Source organism: Leptopilina heterotoma, unplaced genomic scaffold (assembly GCF_015476425.1).
Source record: "Leptopilina heterotoma isolate Lh14 unplaced genomic scaffold, ASM1547642v1 Lhet_183, whole genome shotgun sequence".
Classification (NCBI taxonomy): domain Eukaryota; kingdom Metazoa; phylum Arthropoda; class Insecta; order Hymenoptera; family Figitidae; genus Leptopilina; species Leptopilina heterotoma.
The window spans coordinates 2,161,198-2,183,578 of NW_025110901.1; the positions used below are offsets into that span (position 1 = coordinate 2,161,198).

Genomic DNA, 22,381 nt, shown 5'->3' on the forward strand with positions numbered 1-22,381 from the left:
TAATTTCTCACTTACTTAGAAAACTTTTTTTTTGAACACTGCACTAGTTATTTTTCATTTGAAAAAAAACAAACCATGCAAAAAAGAAAGAAAATTATTAAATAAAATTTTTGCCAGCGTAAGCAATAAATAAGTTAATAAAATTAAAAAACGGCAAAATTAATTTTTTGTTAGAATTCAATTTTTTTTATTTACAATTCCGCACGTCTAGCGATGCCTATATTTACAATTTATCTTTAAAAAAAAATTGTATTTTAGTATAAAATACAAATTTTCATTTTTTTTATATAATAAATTTCAATTCGATTAAATGTTGATTATAAATAGACAATAAATTAAAAGAAGAAAAAAAATTAATTTGCATCTTTAAAAACGTGCGATTGTGATAATTTAAACTGAGAGACTTTCGTAGTTGTCGACCAAACTTTTGTTTGTTTTGTTTAGTAGAAACAACACTCACTATTTCAAACATCGTGCACATTCCCATGATTGAATACTGAAGGCGAGACTGAAGACCATAATTCACTCACATCGCTCACAAATTTCTGACCCATTTGGTCCAAACATCTTTTAGTTTGAACCACTGCATTTTGTAAGTGACCGATCGTTTGTACTTGAAGTTCAATCTAAACACAAAGGGAAAGAAAAAAGTTAATTAAATTCTTTTTTTTAAATTTCTTTTCTTGTGATTTTATTAAAAGAAAATTACATACCTTATTTTGCAGCTGCTTGTTCTCCTTGTCCAAATGAGAAATAACATTATTTTGCGCGTCTATCTGTAAATTAAACTCTAAATTTAATAATCGATGGAATTTTCAAGTCGAAATTTGTAAAAAAAAAAAAATTTTTCCTTTTTTTAAGTAAAAGTAATAGAAAATGGAGGATTGTAAATTACACATACCGTATTAAGTTAACAAATTTTCATGCAGTTCTTAATCACTAGCACTAATTTTAAAAAACGTGCAATTGGCAAAGTTTCTTTCTAAATAAATTTAGTAATTATTTTAAAATTGTCAATTTTAAGTATTTACAGGGCTCGAACTAGGTCCGTAAATCATGTAAAGTTCCGTAAATTTGCTTCAAGTCCGTAAAAATCAGTTTTTTTGAAAAAAAGTCCGTAAAGTCCGTAATTTGATTAAAAAAAACGAAAAGTTTGTAATTTTATTGAAAAAGGACGAAAAGCTCGTAAATTGTACGAAATAATTTTGGAAAAAGTTAGAAATGATTGTAGAAATTTAATTATTTTCAAAAGTAATAAAATTCTTCGTAGAAATTCAATTATGTTCACAAATTTTTTTTAAAATTCTCGTCAAAATTTCATTTATCTTTAAAGAAATAATTAAATTCATCTCCGAAATTCAATTATTTTCAAAAATTCTAATAAATAAAATTCTTGGCAAAATTTCAATTATTTTCAAAAATCTTCCTCAATTCAATGATTTTTAATATCTACTAACTTAATAAAATTTTCCAAAAGAAATCAATTATTTAAAAAAATTGTAATAAAATTCTACGCAAACCTTTAATTATTTTCATAAAAGAATAAAAATTTCACAAAAATTTAATTGTTTACAAAATTTTTTATAAATTTCTTCGTAATCATTCAATTATTCAGAAATAATAAAATTTTGACAGAGACTCAATTATGTTCGTAAATAATAAAATTCTTTTTAGGAATTCAAAATTTAATTATTGAAAAAAATTTCTGATAAAATTTTACGAAAACATTCAATTATTTTCATATAATTATATCAAAATTTATCACAAGAATTCAATTCTTTTGAAAAGTAATAAAATACTTTGCAGAAATGAAATTATTTTCAAAATTTTTTTTTTAATTTTCGTCAATAATTAAATTTTAATAAACATTTAATTATTGAATAAATAATTTACTTTATTTGCATTTAAATAATTGAATTCTCGTAGAATTTTCTAATAAAAATTGATTTAAATGAAATGAAAATGAATTTCGGTTAAAATTTTAGCTAAAAATTGAATATTAAAAGCAATATAGCGTGGATTTTTAGAAATAATTGAATTTTGAATGGGTTTTAAATTAAAATCTTTGAAAATCTGAATTTTTCATATTTTTAACTAACAATTTTGTGGAATTTTAATAAAATTTCACAAAAAAATTCAATTATTTTCTAAAATTTTTAAAAATCCTTCTAACCAATTCAATTATTTTCAATAAAATTTTAAAAAAGAATTTAATTTTTTTCTTAATTCGTTATAAAATTTTTTAATCGAATTCAATTATTTTCTAAAACTTCAATAAATCCTTCGAAACAATTCAATTATTTTTAAAAATAGTAAAAGTTTTTGCAGGAAATCAATTATTCTTAAAATAATTTTAATTAAATTCCTCAGAAAAATTCAATTTAAAAAAAAAATTTAATACATTTCAAATAAATTCAATTATTTTCTAAAATCTAAATAAATCCTTTGAAACAATTCAATTATTTTTATAAATAAGTAAAATTCTTCGCAAGAATTCAATTATTTTTATAAATAGTACAATTTTTTTGCAGAAATTCAATTATTTTCAAAACAATTTTAATTAAATTCCTCGGAAGAATTTAAATATTTTAAAATATTTCCATAAAATTCAATTATTTCGTAAAATTTTAATAAATTGTTAGAATTAAATTATTTTTAATCCAATTTAAATATAATTACACGAAAGAATTTAATTATCTTCAAAAATTGCCACAATATTCGATTTCAACAAGACTTTAAAATTTACTAAAAATAATTCAATTATTTTCAAAAAATAATAAAATTCTTTACAGAAATTCAATTATTTTCGATTTTTGAAGCAATTTATAAAAATTATATGAAAATAATTAAATTCTTTCGAGAAATTCAATTAAAGTTGTTTCCAAAATAATTGAATTCTTGTAAAGAATTTAAAATTCTCTAAAAATAATAAAATTCTTTACAGAAATCCAATTATTTTCGAAACAACTTTAATTGAATTTCTCGAAAAAATTTAATTATTTTAATATATTTCTATAAAATTATTCAAAACAATTCAATTATTTCCTAAAATTTTAATAAATTCTTCGAAACATTTCAATTATTTTTATAAATTATACAATTCTTCTCAGGAATTCAATTATTTTTAATAAAATTTTTATCGAATTTCTCGAAAACTATAATTATTCTGAAAAAATTTATTAAAAATCGTCGAAAGAATTCAATTATTTGAAAATTTGTTGATAAAATTCTTTATTGGAATTGAATTTTAAGAAACATTCAATTATTCAATAAATTATTTATTTTTGTATTTAAATAATTGAATTCTAGTAGAATTTTAGATAATAATTGAATATAAAAAGCAATGTATCCTTAATTTTTAGAAATAATTGAATTTTGAAATTAATTTTTTTGAAAAAGTTTAATTGAATTTTTGTTGAAATTATTTGAAATTTTTATTTTCTAATATTTATTTAATTGAACAATTTACGAATAATTGAAATTTCGTAAAGTATTGTAAAAAAATGGATTTGAAAATTGTCAAAGAACTTTTTCGAAAATTATTAAAAATAATCGATTTAAAGAAGAATTTTAGTTAAAAATTCTTGAAAATAATAATTGAATTGACAATGATTTTATCACTCGGTCATCTTAAATTATTATAAAAAAAGAAATAAAATATTTTTGTCTGTAATCGATCCGTAATTTTTAATTTTCGATCCGTAAAGTCCGTATTTTTTTTAAAATACTTTCAGTGGTTCGAGCCCTGTATTTAAAATAAAAAAAATGCGAATTAAATCTAATTGTAAAAAATTTAATTTATTTGTTAATTACTTAACGATCTACTTAAAAAACGAGCAATAAAGAAACTTGTTTTCTAAAATAATAAATTAGAAAATTAGAAAAATTTGAAGACAAAAAATTTCAGTTTTAAATATTTAAAATTAAGAAATTAAATTTAAAATTAAATTTAATTGTAAAAAATGTCATCTATTTGTCTTAATCACTATAGACATTAATTTAAAATAAAATGTGCAACAAAGAAAATTTCTTTTCTAAATTCAGCGTACAAGGGAGAAATTTTATTACGCTTGGAAATCAGATATTCTTATCACAACTTTAATCATTTTGAAAAATTTAAATACCTTCTCTTGTAATTTCTCATGTAAATCCTTCACTTCGCTTTGAGACAGAATTATTGAATCTTGTTGAATTTTAATTATTTCCTCCTTGTCTTTCAACTAAAAAGGGTAAAAAGAAAGTATAAAAAATTGTGAACAAAATAAAAAATTATGAACGAATTTAAAAAAAAATAAATAAATAATTAATTAATTAATTTAAAGAAATGTAAAAATTGTGAACGGAATAAAAAAAACAAAAATTGAAAACAAAATAAAAATACAAAAATTGTGAAAGAATTAAAAGAAAATAAAAATTGTGAACGAAATAAATAATATAAAAATTGTGAATGAAAGAAAAATATATAAATTGTTAACGAAATAAAAAAAAATATAAAAATTCTGAACAAAATGAAGAAAATATAAAACTTGAAAACGAAATATAAAAATTGTGAACGAAAATAAAATACAAGAAATAAAATAACTTAATGAATTCGTCATTTACCATTTTTTCCTTTGTGAATAAAGTGTGTTTCAGTTTTTCCACTTCAGCGAAACAATTTTCAGAATTAACTCCACTTCCCCGTGTGGACAATGTACCTTCAGAACTTGATTGCTAAATTTAGACAACAAAAAATTAATTAATATTCAAGACTATTTTAATTATTAAAAATTATTATTTTTTCGTAATTTCAATTAAATTTTCTATCTAAGATTCAAAAAAAGAAATAATAATGAACTTACAAATGAATTGAGCATCTCCTTAGAATTCTTTAATTCTATTTCACTGGAAGCCAAACTTCTTCTTAGATTTGATTCTATTTCCTTTTGTTTCCATAACTGAAAAGTTTTGGTTTTATATTGTAATTAAAAAATAATTTTTTATTTTCAATCACTAGAAATTTGATATTAAAAATTGTTTTTAATCCTTATAAATAAAAACTTACGGTGCTTTCTAGTTCGGAAATTTTTCTCTTGAATAGCATGCATTCTTTGGAAAAACTACGCCTTGTATCTTCTGATTTTTTATTCTCTCCCTTTAATTCTTGTTCTAATACTTGAATATGACTTTCCAAAATACCATTTGCGTCTTGACCAATTTTCAGCTGCAAAATAAATTATTATTTTAAGCGATTAAAACAATTTTCATTTTAAAAATGCAAAGAAGCATTCATTTTTCTTTCGAATTTTCGTTCTTAAAATTTTTTTTTTTTTGGTTTTCTTATTATTCTTATTGTAATATTTTAATTGTTAATATTAGTCATACGTATTATTTTTATTGTTTGTGTTCTTCTTATAATTTTTATTATTATTTACTCTTATTAGTTTTATTAATATTCATTCTTATTATTTGTAATATTATTTATTCTTGTAATTTTTATTATTTTTATTAGTTAAATTTTCTTGTAATTTTTATTATTTTTATTAGTTTACTTTTCTTATAATTTTTATTACTTTTATTAGTTAACTTTTCTTGTACTTTTTATTATTTTTTTCTGGAATCGAATTATATTTACCTCACTTTGAAGAAAGCGTATTTGACCCAACAAGTTTGTTATTTGACGCTTACACTCGTTAACAGAGTCGTCTACTTCCTTTTTATAAGAGTCCTATAAAGAAATTAAATATTTAAATAAAATTTCAATTCATAAACAGAATTCACATTTTTTTTTCTCGCAACTAATAACTAGAAATTGCAGTTTTTTGTTTCCACTGACAACTTTGGTAATTATTTAAAATTCGTGTGGCCAAATAAAAAAATATCGATCTAAAAATAAAGAGACAAGGAAAGTTTCATAATTTTAAATAAATTTAAATACCTCGACTATTTTCATTCGCAAATTTTCATATTCCCTTCTTATTTTGTGATAATCATCCTTCGCTTTTAAAATTTGGTTGACATCCTAAAAGTAAATTAGATATTATAAAAAAAAGTTTCTAATTTCCTAAGAATTATTTTTATAAAATTATTTAATAATTAACGTTTAGAGTATTTAATTTGATTTGATTCAATTTAATTCAATTTTAGAATTTAGTTCAAAAGAAATTAATTAAAAATGAATTCACTTGCTATTAATAATAATAACTTATTATTCAATTATAGTTAATGATACGAACCTGATTAACAATATGATTGTCCTTAAAAGCTTCTAATTCATTTATCTGCAATTAAATAAAATTACTTACAATTTTTAAATAATTTATTTCAAATTGACTATAAATTTTATCTTTATTTTTTCTGTAAGTAATATATAAATAGAATTTATTAGATATAACATTTATTTATAATTTCTACAGAATTTATCAAACGTTTGTAAATCTAAATGAATAAATTAGAAAATTTATAAAAAGAAAAAAAATTTCCAATTTTATTTAAATTAATAAGATAAAATAAAAATAAATAAATAGAATAATAAAATTAATATTTTTAATTATTATTCAGAGTTGCCACGCTTTCCCTCATTTCAAATTCCCTGACTTTTCCAGGTTTTCCAAGTTAAAAAACGGAATTTTTCCAGGTTTTTAAAACTACATTTATATTTTACCAAATTTTATTTTCAATTTTATTTTCAATTTTACCAAACTCTCTGATTTCCAGACAAAACGACTTTTTTCCTGTTCAATTACATTTATTTATAAATTTCTTTAATTGTAAAATTACTCAAAAGATCAATAACTTCGTTTTTAAATGAATATTTAATCATTATTATTTTTCCATAGGAATTAAAATTCTTCAAAAGATTTAAATTCAATAACATATGAGAATATTATTATAAAATATGAAGAAAGCGATTACTCCGAGTCTTCGACTCGGAAAAAAAAATACAAAAAAAAAAAAAATAAAAAATGCAAAAACTATTACTATTTATAAAAATAATTGAATTTTTTCGAAGGATTTATTAAAATTTTAGAAAATAATTGAATCGTTTGAAAAATTTTATAACGAATTAAGAAAAAAATGAAATTCATTCTCGAAATTTTATTCAAAATAATTGAATTGCTTAGAAGGATTTTAAAAAATTTTTGAAAATAATTGAATTCTTTTGTGAAATTTTATTAAAATTTTGTTAAAAATAATTGAATTTTTGCAAAAAATTTTACTATTTATAAAAATAATTGAATTCTTCCAAAGAATGTTATTTATATAAAAAATAATTCTAAACTTTCTCAAAAAAATTAATTCCACAAAATTGTTAGTTAAAAATATGAAAAAATTAGAATTTCAAAGATTGTAATTTGAAACCTTTTCAAAATTCAATTATTTCTAAAAATTTACGTTATCTTGCTTTCAATATACAATAATAATCTAAAATTTTAACTGTAATTTATTTTTAAATTAGTTTTTATTAAAAAATTCTGCGAGAATCCAATTTTTTAAATACAAAAATAAATATTTTATAATTTAATGTTTCTTAAAATTGAATTTTCATAAAGAATTTTATTAAAATTTTTGCAAATATTTGAATTTCGAAGAAAAATTTATAAAGATTATTGAAATTTTCAGGAGAATTTTTGTAAATTGTTGAACACAATTAAATTTCTGCGAAGAATTATATTACTTTTGAAAATAATTAAATTCTTGAGATGAACTTTATTATAATGTCTTTTCAAATAATTGAATTTCTTTGATGAATTTCAAGAATAATTTCATTTTTCGAGGAATTTCATTAAAATTGTATTAAAAATAATTGAAAGTCTGAGATGAGTTTTATTATTTATGAAAATATTGAAATGTTTGCGTAGAATTTAAAATTTTGTTTTTAAATAATTGAATTCTTTTGGAAAATTTTATTAAAGTAGTAAATTTATTAAAAATCATTGAATTGATAAAAGTTTTTGAAAATAATTGAAATTTTGCCATGAATTTTATTAAAATTGTTGGAAATAATTGAATTTCTGCGAAGAATTTTACAACTTTTGAAAATAATTGAATTTCTACAATCATTTGTAATTGCTTCAAAATTCAATTTCTTTTAGAGTTTTTATTTAAAATTCTTCTACAAATCAATTATTTTTAATAATAAATTAAAAATATATATTAAAAAATTGAGCTAATTTCAGAAGAATTGGAATAATTAAAATTTTTCAAAAATCAAAAAAAAAGAAAAAAAAAAAAAATTTTTCAAAAATTTTTTGTCTTTAAGACAATTGAAAATCTTTTGAAATTCATCTATACTTATGAAAATTGTAAACGTTACTCTTTTAAAATTCAATTAATTTTTGAATATTTATGTAAAATTAGATTTCAAGAATAAACTTTAGAAAATAACAATTTTCCAGGATTTAGATAAAAATTTCCTGACTTTTCCAGGTTTTCTAGGTTTTCAGGTTGAGTGGCAACTCTGTTATTGTAAATGAAATAAATTACCATATAAAAATGATTGAAATAAAAAGAAAATTGTACTACTTGTTTTTCTGAAACGAACCTCATCTATCGCAATGGAAATTGCTTCCAAGGCATTCTGCATATTTGTATGAACATAATCAAGCTCCTTTTCCGATTTGTCCAAACTCTTTTCCTTTTCTTCGAATACTTTTTGACTCACTTCGTTCGCTTTCAGCTTAAACGGAAACAAAAATAAATAAGTTAATAATAAATAAATATAATAAAACCACTAAAGTTTTTGATTAATTTAAAAATAATTTTGAAATGAAAATCTTCTAAAAATACTCACTATTTCTTGACTTTTATTATAGAATTTTTCTAAATTATTGTCGATTGTTGAAAGCTGCGTATTTAATTCTGTTAACAATGACACTGTACAAGATTCCTGAATAACAAATATTTTTATTATTTTATTAAACCATCGAAATTATTAAAATAATAAATACCGAAATTTTATTATAATAATTAATTACAGACCTTTTCTTGAACGGCTTGTAAATTTGACACAATTTGTTCCACCTCATCTGCAACAATATTTAGAACATCACTCGAATTTTGTGTCGAATCTACATTTCCAAACTCCTGATTATTTCCCTCAATATTGCCACTGTATTGGGAAAAATTTACACGAGCCATATTGATCTCATTTTTCATATCCTTCAATTTATCGTTGCCAGACGAAATTCTCATATTGTATCTCCTTCTCTCCTCTCCCTTGAAAAATAATTTTTTCCCAATTTATTTCATTTTTTTCAATTAAGAATTAATAGATAAAACGAAAATTAATTTTTTTACCTGTAATTTCAATTGACTTATTGTTTTCGAAATTTTCTCTCTTGTTGTTATTAAATAATTTTGCACTTCCGCTGTTAATTTATTCAATTCACAATTCTAAAATAGAAAAAAATGTTAATACCAAAAATACTTGATTCAAAATGAAAATACAACTTTTCCTTAATAAGGAAACAATTGAATTGGATTTTTTTTAATTCATTAAACGAAAGTAGGTTTAATTCGAAAATTCTACCTTTTCATGGCGAGAGGTAAAATTGCTGATAATAGTTTCCATTTCTTCGCGCAAATCTTCAGTAGCTGCCTGAGCTTCGACTGTGCAAATTCTAAATTCTTCCATTCTTTTAAATTGCTGATGAAATGTTTTGAATGCCTGTAATTATGTATTTTTTGTATTAAAATTTACTACAGAAAAGTTTAAAAATAAGAAATTTGATTAAATATTTCCTTACCAGTTCGTGACTTGGATCACTGCAACTATTCTCGCAAGGCTCTGTCTCTTCATTTGTCTGGAAAAAATGTAATTCATTGAGAATAAATTTATTTTTATTTATTTATTTTTATTTTTTTTATTTATTATTATTAACAAATTGAATTCATTATAAAAATTGAAGAGATTTGAATTCTTTTACTACATAATTTAAGAAGAAACATTCTACTTACGCAAGTATTTGTGAGCGTGCCTTCTTTTTCCGAACAAATTTCCGCAATTTTATTAGTTACTCCACCTAATCGATTAACTATTTCCTCCATTGTTATTTGGGATTTTCCTTCAGAATTCTGAAAAATAATTTTAATAAATATTAGAAATACAAAGTTTTCTATTAGAAAATTAAGGGAATGTCAAAATGGATGGAATTTTTCTATTGAAGTTCTGTATAAAAATCGCATTAACTTTGACTAAATTCAATTCGACAATTTAATAGCAGAATTATGTAATTAGAATTTATATTTATAATTATATTTTAAATTTACTATTTTAATTTAAATTGAAATATAAAATTTATTTTTAAAAATTTAAAAATTTATTTTTTTCACTCATATGTAAAACTTGCTATTTGAATTTAAAATTTTGAAGAGAAAATACTAAATTCTTTATTTACCTCTTGTAAGTTTTGAAGAATCATGAGGAGCGATGCCATGTTCCCCTCAATATCAGTAAAAAAATGCTTCATTTTTTCAATGGATCCATTCTGCACAGAAATAATATTTAACTTCAACGTTTAAAATTTTATTTGATTGCAGTTGTCTTGATTTTTTGTTTCTTCCACGATAAAGACTAAGGACAATTATTACAAACTACTAACAAATTTTATTAAAAATATTCCTCAAAACTATCGCAATTTAAAATTTAAAAAAAAATATTTTTTCCATTTACTCTTTAATCGAAACATGAACAAATATTTACCAATATTAAGAGATATTTATTTATAATTAAATATTAATTAACAATTAACAATTTCAAAAAACAAAACTTACATTTTCAATTACTTCGGCAATGAAGGTTTTCAATAAACTATCCATTTCGTGTAGTTTTATATAGAGATGTGGAAAATCTTCTCTAAATTCCTAAAGACAAAAAAATATCAGTATTTTAATTTTGTACTATTTTGTAAAAGTTAGTTTATCTATTTGTAACGTAATTTTGAATTTCCTTAATTTCATTAGAATTTCTTTTGTTAATTTTTAAATTTTATTTACCTGTTTGTAACGTAATTCCGTTGTCATTTTTTCTATTTCTTCTTTCAAAATAGATAACGCTTCTTTCTCCTTTTCCATCAATTGTTTTGTTTTCGATAAGTACTGCACTATTTCATTCTGAAATTAATTTTTCACAGATAAATTAATTATTTAATTAATTTAATAAAATCAATTATTAAAATAATTTTTAAATTGCAGGCCTCGGATCGACTTTAAGCTGCAAAAAAAGTCGCTTTAGTCGATTTAAAATAGAAAAAAAGTCGAAAAAGTCGTTTAATTTAATTCAGTGTAGTCACAAAAATTTTATTTTGTATTTTTCTGATCTTTCACTGATTTCTGAATTTAATTACATAATCAAAACTTGAACAATTTCGTTAAATAAATATTTAAATACTTCTTGTTTCTTTTTATACAGAAATAAAATTTTTAAAAATTCTACTTAAAATCTTTTTAATAATTTTCCGAAAGTACTTAGAGAATTTAATTATTTAAATACAAAAATTTAGTGTTTCTATAATAATTGTAACTGTCCATGTTTTTTAAGTTATTAATTAATTTTCAAAAAATTATAATAAAGACATTCTTAAAATTAGGTTTTCAAAAATATTTTTAAAATAAATTATCAAAAATAAAAGTTTTTCAATTATATACAATTGGAAAATTTCCAAAACAATTAAAATTTGATAAATTCTATTCAAAAAAATAATTGAATTTTTAAAGAATTTTAATTATTAATATAAACGTGATTTCTCCAAAATTTTAATAAATCTAAAGAAGTAAATTTAAAAAAATTTTAATTTTCTTTATTAGAAGTTAATTGAATCTTAAAAAATTAAGATAAAGAAATTACAATAAAAAGTTCTTTTTAAATATTGTAATTTAATTTTTCGAAATGAATTGAATTTTTTAAAAGAATTTTTGTATAATTTACATTTGAAGATTTTTCATTAAAAAATTTTTGAGAAATTATTTTCAAGATTTGCAATTAAAATTCTTTAAAAGTTGATTTTCAAAAAATTTTTGTAAAACACTTTGAAACAAATCAATTATTTTCAATTAAATTTTACAAAAATTTCAATTATTGAAACTTTTTTTAATTGTAAATTTTGAAAATTTATTTAGTATATTTATAAAAATAGTTGAATTGCTTCGAAGAAATTATTAAAATTTTAGGAAATAATTGAATTTAATGGAAATATTTGAATTCTTCCAAGAAATTCAATTAAAGGTGTTTTGAAAATAATTGAATTCCTGCAAAGAATTTTACTATTTATATAAATAATTGAATTCTTGCGAAGAATTTTACTATTTATAAAAATAATTGAATTATTTCTAAGGATTTATTTAGATTTTAGAAAATAATTGAATTTATTCGAAATATATTAAAATTTTTTTTAAAAATACAATTCTTCCGAGGTATTCAAATAAAATTCAATTCAGTTTTAATTATTTTTAAAATTTGTAAGTAAAATTCTTCAAAAGTTGATTTTCAAAAATTTTTATAAAACACTTTGAAAAAAATCAATTATTTTCAATTAAATTTTACAAAATTCCAATTATTAAAACTCTTTTTAATTGTAAAATGCTTCTTTATCAGTCACTAATTCAAATTAGAAAACATTTTACCTAATTCAAATTTAAAGAGTTTAATATTCAATTATTATCTAAAATTTGAACTGAAATTCATATTTAAATAAATTTTTATTAAAAAATTCTACTAGAATTCAATTATTTAAATAAAAAAATACACAATTTATTGAAGAATTTAATGTTTTTTAAAATTGAACTCTCATTTAAAGAATTTTATCAATAAATTTTTAAATAGGTAATTAAAATTTTTTTGACGAATTTCAATAAAATTTTTAAGAATAATTTGATTTTTCGAGAAATTAGATTAAAAAAACTTTTTTTTTTATTAAAATTTTTGAAAATTAATTGGATTTTAATATTTCTTTTTAAATAATTGGATTCTTTTGTAAAATTTTATTGAAATAGTAGATATTGAAAATAATTGAATTTTGATAAATTAAATTGAAATTAATTAAATTTCTACGAAGAATTTTATTATTAAAATTATTTTGAAAAAAAAATTGAATTGTCAAACAGAATTTCATTAAAATTTTTGAAAATAATTTAACTCTTTCAAGAAATTTAATTTCATTGATGAATATTAATAAAATTTTTAAGAATAATTTTACATTTTTCGAGAAATTTCATTAAAATTGAAATCAAAATTAATTGAAATTCTGGGAAGAGTTTTATTATTTATGAAAATAATTGAAACTCTGTAAAAAATTTGATTATTTATGAAAATAATTGAATTATTGCGAAGAAATTTAGATAGAATTTGTAAATATTAAAATTCCTGTGAAATTTTTATTATTTAATTAATTCATTCAAAATTGAATTTTTTTTTAAATTTCAAAATAAAACCTTTTGAATTTTATCTATTTATCAAAACTGTAAACGCAACTTTTTTAAAATTGAATTAATTTGTGAAATTTTATAAAATTATAATGAAAAAATTCTGAGAATTAGTTTTTTTTTAAAAATATTTTAATAGGTATTATTTTTACAACCTAATTTTCATGAATTTTCATTTTTATTAAATTTACACTTGAAGGCTCTTCATTAAAATTTTTTCAGAATTCAATTATTTCCAAAATTTTCAATTAAAAGTCTTTAAAAGTTTTTTTTTCCAAAAATTGTTATAAAATACGTGAAAAAACGATTTATTTTGAATTAAATTTTCAAAAGCTTCAATTATTTAAAATATTTAAAATCAATTATTCAAAATTGTATATTTAAAAAATTTAATTAGAAAAATTATTCAAAAATAAATTTTTTAAAGATTTGTCTATAGTTATACTTTTTACTCCATAAAAATCGAAATAAGTTGCATTTTATACTAAAAATATGGTATTTTGACGCAAAATTTGGAAAAAAGTCGAAAAAATAGCAATTTTTGAAAATAAGTCGAAAAAAGTCGCATTTTTTGAAAATAGTCGAAAAAAAGTCGTCGAAAAAGTCATAATATCCGAGGCTTGAAAATATAAAATTTGAAAACACACCTTATGAGATGAGGAATCTTCGCTTATGATCTGAAAATAAAGAAAAAATTTATTTAAATAAAATATTAAAATTAATTGATTATTAAATATGGAAATAAAAAAAATAAATTAATTCATAGAAAATTTATTCTCTTATTTTGTTTTCATTAGTTTTCTAATTTTCTTACTTCAGAAGGTGGTTCTTGATTGATTCGAACATGTCGTGTTTGATGAACGTCCTGAAATATATAATTATAAATTATTACTTTTGCATTTGAAATAAAGAAAATTGTTTGTTAATAAACATTTTCTAAAAACTTAGACCTCGAATAAAATTTTTTAGGGTTACAAATCTACTTGAAAATTTTTTTATTTTTTTAGATTCAAAAATATGGCAATTATGCTATTTATTCATTTTTTAAATATAAATATATATAACGAATAAAAATAAATAAAAAAATAAAATAATTAAAAAAAAAGTAAAAGTCAGTCTTACTGAAGTAAAAGTTAAATTTAAAAAAAATACAGGAAAAATTCTACGTTTCTACTACGTCGCGCTATGTTAAAGAACATTCTCTCCTCATCAAAAACTCAAAAAACGACTCAAGAACATTTTTTATAAAAGAGAAAAATTAATTTTTATTTCATCAAAATACACGAATTATCTCTACTTGGTGGGGATAATTTTCCCGCTGTATCAATAATCTCTCGATCAACTTGCTTCAATTGTTTTTTACGTTCCACAAAATTTCTCGACATATTTCTTGAATTTTTAATAGAGATAATTTTTTGATCGCCAATTATTTCCGAACTTTTCGATTTAAATGGATAAATATTTTCGAGAATTATTTTCGAATTATTCAAATTTTCCGGGAATTCGTGAATAATGGACATTTTTGTTTTTCTTTTCATGCAATATGAAGAGGTCTCAATAATTCTATTGCAATTATCACAAGTTGATTCATTTCTATTTTGCTTATCGTAATTTACTGTTATTAACTAAAAAGAAATGATTAATTGAAAATTGCGCACTTTGAATAGAAAAAAAAGGAAAAAAAAACAATTCCTTACTTTTTGTGAAATTTGTTTCAATTCTTTTCGCAAATCCTTTATTATATCCTCCTTGAATTGTGTCTGCATACTCAAATGATGACATTTATCTTCTAATTCTTGAATTTCTCGTCGTAAAATAATCACCTGATCGTATTTTTCAGCAACTTCTGAAGCCAAAGCTTCCTTTGATTCCAATGATTCCTGAAAGAGAAGAAACTTTTAAGAAGAGAATTTTTTTTTGAATCCTAATTAATAGAAAAAATAGTAAAAAAAAATAAAAATAAAATAAAAAAATTTTTTTTTTTTTTACTATTTATTTTTTATTGTCTGTTTTGATATTGGAATTTAATGAAATATTTATTTGTACGAACCTTCTGAAGGGCTTTTAGTTGAATTTCAAGTTCTTGAATTTGCTTGTTCTTTGTTTCAAAATTGTCATTCTCATGCAGAAGCTTTTCTAATTTTGCATTCGTTTCCTCAAGACATTCGTTGAGATTTTTAATTTTCAAATCTTTGGCAACAAGTGCACTTTCCAAAAAATCAGCCACTTGCACAATCTAAATATCAACACGATTTCAGGTGAAAAATAAAGAAAAAAAAATTCATAAAATCTAGTCAGAAAAAATCATGCAAAATAAAACCATAAAAACAGGATTTCAGGGGAAAAATTACAAAAAAAAAAACAAATTTAATTGTAAACACAGGCCTCGGATCGACTTTAAGGCGTAAAAAATAGCTTTTTTCAGGGGAATTAAAATAAAAAAAATTTAATAATTTACAATTATTAAATATTTTGAGAAATTTTTTGGAAAATATTAAAAAATAATCAAGTTTTTTTAAAAGATTTTTAGTAAAAATATGAAAATAGTTTTTTTCTCCAAAGAATTAATAATAAATCCATAAAAATGGATTTTTAAGAAATTTTAATTTACTTTTTCTCGAACAAAAATGAATTTTAAAAAAATGATGATAAAAAAATTCTACAAACTAGTTTTTTTTAAAATATTCCCATGTAATTTATCGAAAATAATTGAATTTCTTAAACGAATTTTTGGCCAATTTAAAAAACTAATCAATTCTTTTAATAATTATAAATTCAAAAAAATTGAAAATAATTTAGTTAAAAATTTTTTTTATAATAATTGTAAAAAATTACATTTCTCCTAACAGTTCAATATTATTTTTTGTAGATATTTAAATTTTCGGAAATAATATATATGTAATTGAAAATAATGGAAATAATTGAATTTTACAAAATTATAATCAAAAACTTCTAAAAATTACTTTTTTCAAAAATATTTTAATTTTTTTAAATTAATTTTCACTTGAAAATTTTTAATGAAATACTTAAAAAAAACCAAATATTTTCAATAGAAGTTTGCAAAATCTTTATTATTTAACTTCTTAATGATTTATTTTAAAAATTTAATTAGATTGAAAAAATTATTGAAAAATAATTTTTGTATAATTTGACTAGTTGTATTTTTTACACATGGAAACTGTAAATATCTGATTTTAAATTTTGATTCTATTTTTCATTTTATTTTGCTTTAAAATATTTTTAAGAAACTGTTTTATAGAATTTGTCTGATTAAAATTTTTTAGAATTAAATTATTTTTAATATTTTCAATTACATATTCTCGAAAATTAAAATATTTTTTAAAATTATTCCCATGTAATTTATCAAAAATAATTGAATTCCTTAAATGAATTTTTGGACAATTTAAAAAAATAAACTTTTTTTAAAATTTTAATTAAAAAATTTGAAAATAATTTGTTTTGTTGAAAAAGTTTATTATAATCATTGTAAAAAATTAGATTTTTCCTAAAAGTTCAATATTATTTTTTGAAGATATTTAAAATTTCCGAAATATACAATTGAGCGGATGGGAAGAAGAACTCGACGAACGCGAGACCGTAAGGGATAATATCAGTCAGGTAGCAGTGAGCGCCTCTGGGCCCCACACTGCTACCTGACTGGAACTATCCTTTACGGTCTCGCGCTCGTCGAGTTCTTCTTCCCATCCGCTCAATTGAATAATTATAATTATACTGGAAACAATAATAGAATTGTAAAAAATTGTAATAGAAAACTTCTGAGAATTACTTTTTTAAAAAATATTTTACCTTTTTTGAAACTAATTTTCATTTGAAAATTTATCATTAAAATTTTTGAGAATTCAATTCTTTTAAGAATTTGTAATTTAAATTCTTTGATAAAAATTTTCTAAAATTTTAATGAAATACTTTTAAAAAATTTGTTATTTAAAATCTTTGAAAACAATTTTCTAAAATTATAATGAAATACTTTAAAAAAATAAACTATTTTCAATAGAAATTTGCTAAATTTCAATTATTTAAAAACTTTTTAATGATTTATTTTAAAAATTTAATGAGCTTGAAAAAATGATTGGAAAATATTTTTTGTCAAATTTGACCAGTTGTAGTTATTTTTCACAAATTGAAACTGGAAACTAGTTGCATTTTATACCAAAAAAGTGGTATTTGGTTGCAATATGTGGAAGAAAAATTGAAAATGTTCCCATTTTCTTTGTAAATAATTCGTTTCGATTTTTTTTTTTTTTTTTTTTTTGGAAAATAAATCGATAAAAATCGACTTTTTCGAAAATAGTCGAAAAAACTCCAAAAAGCCATACTATCCGAGGCCTGTAAACCATGCAAATCAAATCCGAATTTCCCATGCACTCAAAACCACGAAATCATGCAGGAGACGAAGAAAGAAATCCGAAACTACAACAAAATAGCATAATTGCCTTATTATTCTTATTTAATAAAATTATTTCTATTTTTACTTTCTTTTCAGACTATATTTATTTTTTTATTTACTAAATTTATTAATTTTATTCAGTAAAATAATTTTTTTTCAAATCCTTATAGTATCAATAAAATATTTTTTTTTTTCAAAATGTTATAGAATTTCCTCAAGTGATAACAATTTTTGCTGCACAAAAATTCTAAATTCTATTTTTTGGGGAAAAATCTATATTAATTAATAAATAAATTACGTTGTCAATCTGTAATTTCAAAATTATTGTAATTTCAAGGACAAGACTTACGTCAAAGTCAACGTTCTCAGTAGTATCGGTAATAGTCATGATGGACTTTTCTTTGAGATTATCTCTTAAAGTTTGGACTTTGTATTGAAACTTTTTGTAAACCTCGTCTTTTTGTAAAATTATTTTATTTTTCTCTGACACTTGTTGCTCCAACATTGTCACTTTCCTGTTGGATTTTATATTTTTACTCTTTTTATTCTATTTTCTTTTTTTCAGATTCATTTGCAAATTTTTTTACTTTTTTTTAATATTTTACTTGGAAATTTATTTACTTTTTTAATATTTTATTTGCAAATTTATTTACTTTTTAAATATTTCACTTGAAAATTTATTTACTTTTTTAATATCTCACTTGAAAATATTTTTACTTTTTTATTGACTTTTTTTTGCCACTTTTCGAAATTTAAAAAAAAACAAATTTTAATGCAGCTGGTTTTTCAGGTTAATTTCTTTTTCATAAAGATTAGATTTAGAAAAAATATTGACTTACTCGAGTAATAATTTTTCATTATCTTGCAATGTTTTCAAGATATTATTGTATTCTTCATTCTTTGCATTTTCCGTTTCCTAATTTAAATATCAATGGAAATTAGAATTTTTCTTTTTGTAATTATTGTTTAAAAATTAAAAAAAAAAGCTGAATCGAATTTTTTTTTTAATTGAAAATTGAAAAAAGGAAAATTAAAATTGAATTTATGAAAATTGTAATAGAACTCGTAGATAAAAAAAAGTTCACTCTTCATTTGGCAATTTATTGGAATTGTATAAATAACTGTAAATTTACAAGGAGTGTGGGAGTGGCTAAAAATAATTGAATTTAAGGGAAATTAATTGAATTAAAAAATCATGCAGAAGATTTCGAATCTCAAGGCAAATCTCCAGTGTCAGAGATGCAATTGCAATGGAGTTCGTTTGCTGTATATTTTCGCTTTTGCGATCTATCGCAATTAACATCTAATTCAAATATCAATTTCTTGGATTTATTTATAGAGTCATTTACCTCGTTGCAGGGGCAACTGGAAAGAAAAATAATTCGAAATAAAAATTCTATTGATAATTTTCACAGTAATGATTTTAAAATTATTGCACATTATTTAATTTAATTTATTATTATCACAAATTATTTGGATTTAATATTAAATTTTTTACAATCAATATTCAATTTTTAAAAGTTAAAATTAAACTTTTTACAGTGAAATAAAATTTTTTACGTTCATAAAATTAAAATTTTAAAGTAAATTCGTTTACGATTCAAATTAAACTCATTTACATGGAAAATTAAATTTTATCATTAAAAAAATGAAATTCTTTTACATTGAAAATGAATTTGTTCATAGTTAAAATTCAAATTAAATATTAAAAATAAATTTGTCTACATTTAAAATTAAATTGTTTTCCAAAGAAAATTATATTCTTCAACATAAAAAAATAAATTATGTTAAAATTATATTAAAAAAATTAAATTTAATTCTTTTACATGGAAAATTTAATTTTAACATTTAAGATTAAATTCGTCTTCATTAAAAATTAAATTCTTTTACATTGAAAATAAATTTTTTCCAGTTAAAATTAATATTTAAAATTTTTAAATAAATTCGTCTACATTAAAAATTAAATTCGTTTACATTGAAAATTAATTCTGTTACAGTTGAAATTAAATTCTTTTAAATTAACAACGAATTTTTTTACATTTAAAATTAAATTCGTCGTCATGAAAAATTAAATTCTTTTGTATCGAAAATGAATTTTTTTACAGTTGGAATTAAATTTTAACATTTAAAATTAAATTCGTTTAAATTTTAAATTTAATTCTTTTACATTGAAAATGAACTTTTTTACAGTTAAAATTAAGTTATTATTTTTTCTGATTTTTTATTTAAATAACTTTATATGTTCATAAATTTTTCATAAATTATCAGCGTTAAAAATTTAATTTACTATTAAAATTTGTCATTATTTTTGAAAAATTGAATTAAAACCGATATAATTTGTTTGTCTCTTTATAAAATAATTAACTTACTCGAAAGGAACTGGTATGTCTTCGGGCTTAATTTCATAAAATGTTATGCCATCGTGATTCCAACAACTATTTTCGTGAGCTCGTCTAATTAATTCTAATAAGCCTCGAATATCACTTTGAAGATATTCAATTTTATTTTCAAAATACTCGTCTCTTTCTAATTCAGAAATTCGATCCGAAAGTGTATTTAAAGCCTGGAGAATTGTTTATTTTTTTTCATTGAAAATTGTTTTTTTTTTTCATTTTTATATCGACGACAAAAGATTTTTTGTTTGTCTGATAAAATTCATACCTCTCCTGAATTGGCACATTTTGCAATATTTTCCGACACTAAATTAGTTGATTGCAATAATTTGTCTTCTAAAAGTTTAACTCTATTAACAGCCGCCTTCTCGAGATCCTCAACTGTACGCACTAACATTACATTCTGATCCTTTAAATCTTCAACCCATTCGGTCATTATTTTCAATTTTGTCTGAAATTCAATAGGTAATAGAAACAAAATTTGTTTTTAACAATTTTTCGAGTCCTGAAATTTATTTATTCAAAGAATTTTTGCAAAAAGAAAATAAAATAAAAGAAAATAAAAATTTGTTTGAATTTATAATTTAACAAAATATTAAGAATTTAACGATTGAGAATTGATTTCAATTGATTTATTTGTTTATGAAAATAATTGAATTGTTTCTAAGAATTTTATTAACATTTTTGAGAATAATTTTTTTATTTCACCTTCTAGCAAATTTAATTAATTAAATAAATAAATTAATAAATTAATTAAATAAATTCTTAAAATAGAAAAAAAAGTAGCTTTTAGTGTCACAAATCTAAAAAAGTATTCAAATAATAGCAAATCTTAAAAAAGTAGTAAATAATAAATTTTAATAGATGAGTGCGAAGCCTGTAATTTGTAAAATGAAAATTTTAAACTGCAGGATTATGCATTTTATCTATAATATTATTTTAGAATTTTCTCCGGAGACTATATTTAGATGTCTCGCTCGGAAATGGTTTTATAGAGGGGAAGATTTTAAAATACCTCTATAAGCAGTCTTAACACGTAAACTAAAAATAAACAAACACTGTTACTATGAATAAAGTATTTATAAACCTAGTATTAAAAAAAATTTAATAATAAAACTATTATAAAAATTTATATGAAAATTAATACAGATTTATAAAAGAACATTTTTCGATAAAAATAACCAAAAAATCAATATTTATGCAAAAGGGAAAAAAACCACAAGAAATACATTACACAAGAAAACTAATCTAAAAAAATGCTAATTAATATACAAAAAAACAAAAATCAAAGGAATTAGAAAACTTTCATGCAATTTGGATGACAACTATAATAATAAATTATAAAGGACCAATTACAGTAAATCTAACTCTACTAAAGAAACTTCTTTTTCATTAAAGAAAAAATTGCAGAAGAAACGAAAAAAAAAATTAAGGTTATAAAAAGAAAAACTTACCGAGATACGTTCGAATTCGGTGAATTCAGCATTTTGATCAACATCATCAATACGATTCTCATAAATTCTTTTGAATTTCTCAAGAATTTTTAAACTCTCAGTTTCACATAATTTCTCTGATTCAGAAGAATCGACATTAGTTTTTAATAATGATTGACCGGGTGGTTTTGAAGTTTGTAGACAATCACAATTCACGGAATCCTGTGAATCACCAGCAGCGATAGACGACATTTTAGAAAAAGAATATTATCAAATAGAGAATTCATTAACAAAATTTGATTGATTTATTAATATCCTACACTCCGTATTTTATTAAGATATTATATTTATACTGTCAAAAACAACTAAAATGTCAACACGCCATTTTCACTGTGACAAACGATCAAAAAATAATAGCAGACGACAAAAAACGGAAACAAGTTCGTTGAATTTAGTTCCGGAAAATTGTCACTATATGGACACTAGGGACACTAAAGTTCCTAGAAGTTCCTAGAAGTTGTTTCAAAATTCTTTATATTTTAAAATATTATTTATTGTAAAATTTATAGATATTGATAAAGTTTGTTAATGAATAAGTTTTCTAACTGTGTTTTGAGGAATATTATCATAATTGTGCTGCGAAAATAGTGACAATTCATGACTGTTTTAATCGTTTTAATTAATTGAAGTTTACCGCTGAAAAATGGGCGGTAAAAATGGTTTTTGTATAGTAATTATTATTATTG

The 22,381-nt window shown here is 20.6% G+C and overlaps 1 protein-coding gene across 3 annotated transcripts; it reads right to left on the reverse strand.

The window, feature by feature from the left end:
- Positions 1-203: 203 nt before the first annotated feature.
- LOC122500295 (polyamine-modulated factor 1-binding protein 1-like) lies at positions 204-22,051 on the reverse strand. 3 transcript variants are annotated; one of them, XM_043609157.1, is made up of 29 exons: positions 21,657-22,051; positions 20,471-20,653; positions 20,179-20,372; positions 19,159-19,174; positions 18,649-18,725; positions 18,159-18,324; positions 15,452-15,637; positions 15,099-15,281; positions 14,216-14,266; positions 14,049-14,078; positions 10,978-11,094; positions 10,756-10,845; positions 10,380-10,469; positions 9,940-10,056; positions 9,729-9,785; positions 9,512-9,649; positions 9,280-9,375; positions 8,962-9,198; positions 8,774-8,869; positions 8,525-8,659; positions 6,216-6,260; positions 5,918-6,001; positions 5,615-5,707; positions 5,045-5,203; positions 4,842-4,937; positions 4,603-4,713; positions 4,125-4,220; positions 714-776; positions 204-626 (listed from the first exon to the last, which is right to left on the reverse strand). In XM_043609157.1, the coding sequence occupies exons 1-29, from the start codon at positions 21,885-21,887 to the stop codon at positions 465-467; spliced, it is 3,399 nt and encodes a 1,132-aa protein (XP_043465092.1). In that variant the 5' UTR covers positions 21,888-22,051; the 3' UTR covers positions 204-464. The 3 variants fall into 3 exon arrangements, with proteins under 3 accessions (XP_043465092.1, XP_043465093.1, XP_043465094.1); XM_043609158.1 differs by lacking the exons at positions 18,159-18,324; positions 18,649-18,725 and having other exon boundaries at positions 205-626; XM_043609159.1 differs by lacking the exons at positions 18,159-18,324; positions 18,649-18,725; positions 19,159-19,174; positions 20,179-20,372; positions 20,471-20,653 and having other exon boundaries at positions 207-626.
- Positions 22,052-22,381: the final 330 nt, after the last annotated feature.

Bases quoted from the DNA above. Each gene is read 5' to 3' on its own strand.
- LOC122500295 (XM_043609157.1), bottom strand. From the start codon at position 21,887: ATGTCGTCTATCGCTGCTGGTGATTCACAGGATTCCGTGAATTGTGAT. The intron at 8,660-8,773 runs GTGAGTATTTTT...TTTCCGTTTAAG, and splicing joins ATAATAAAAGTCAAGAAATA to CTGAAAGCGAACGAAGTGAG. The intron at 4,221-4,602 runs GTAAATGACGAA...TACCCTTTTTAG, and splicing joins TATTCACAAAGGAAAAAATG to TTGAAAGACAAGGAGGAAAT.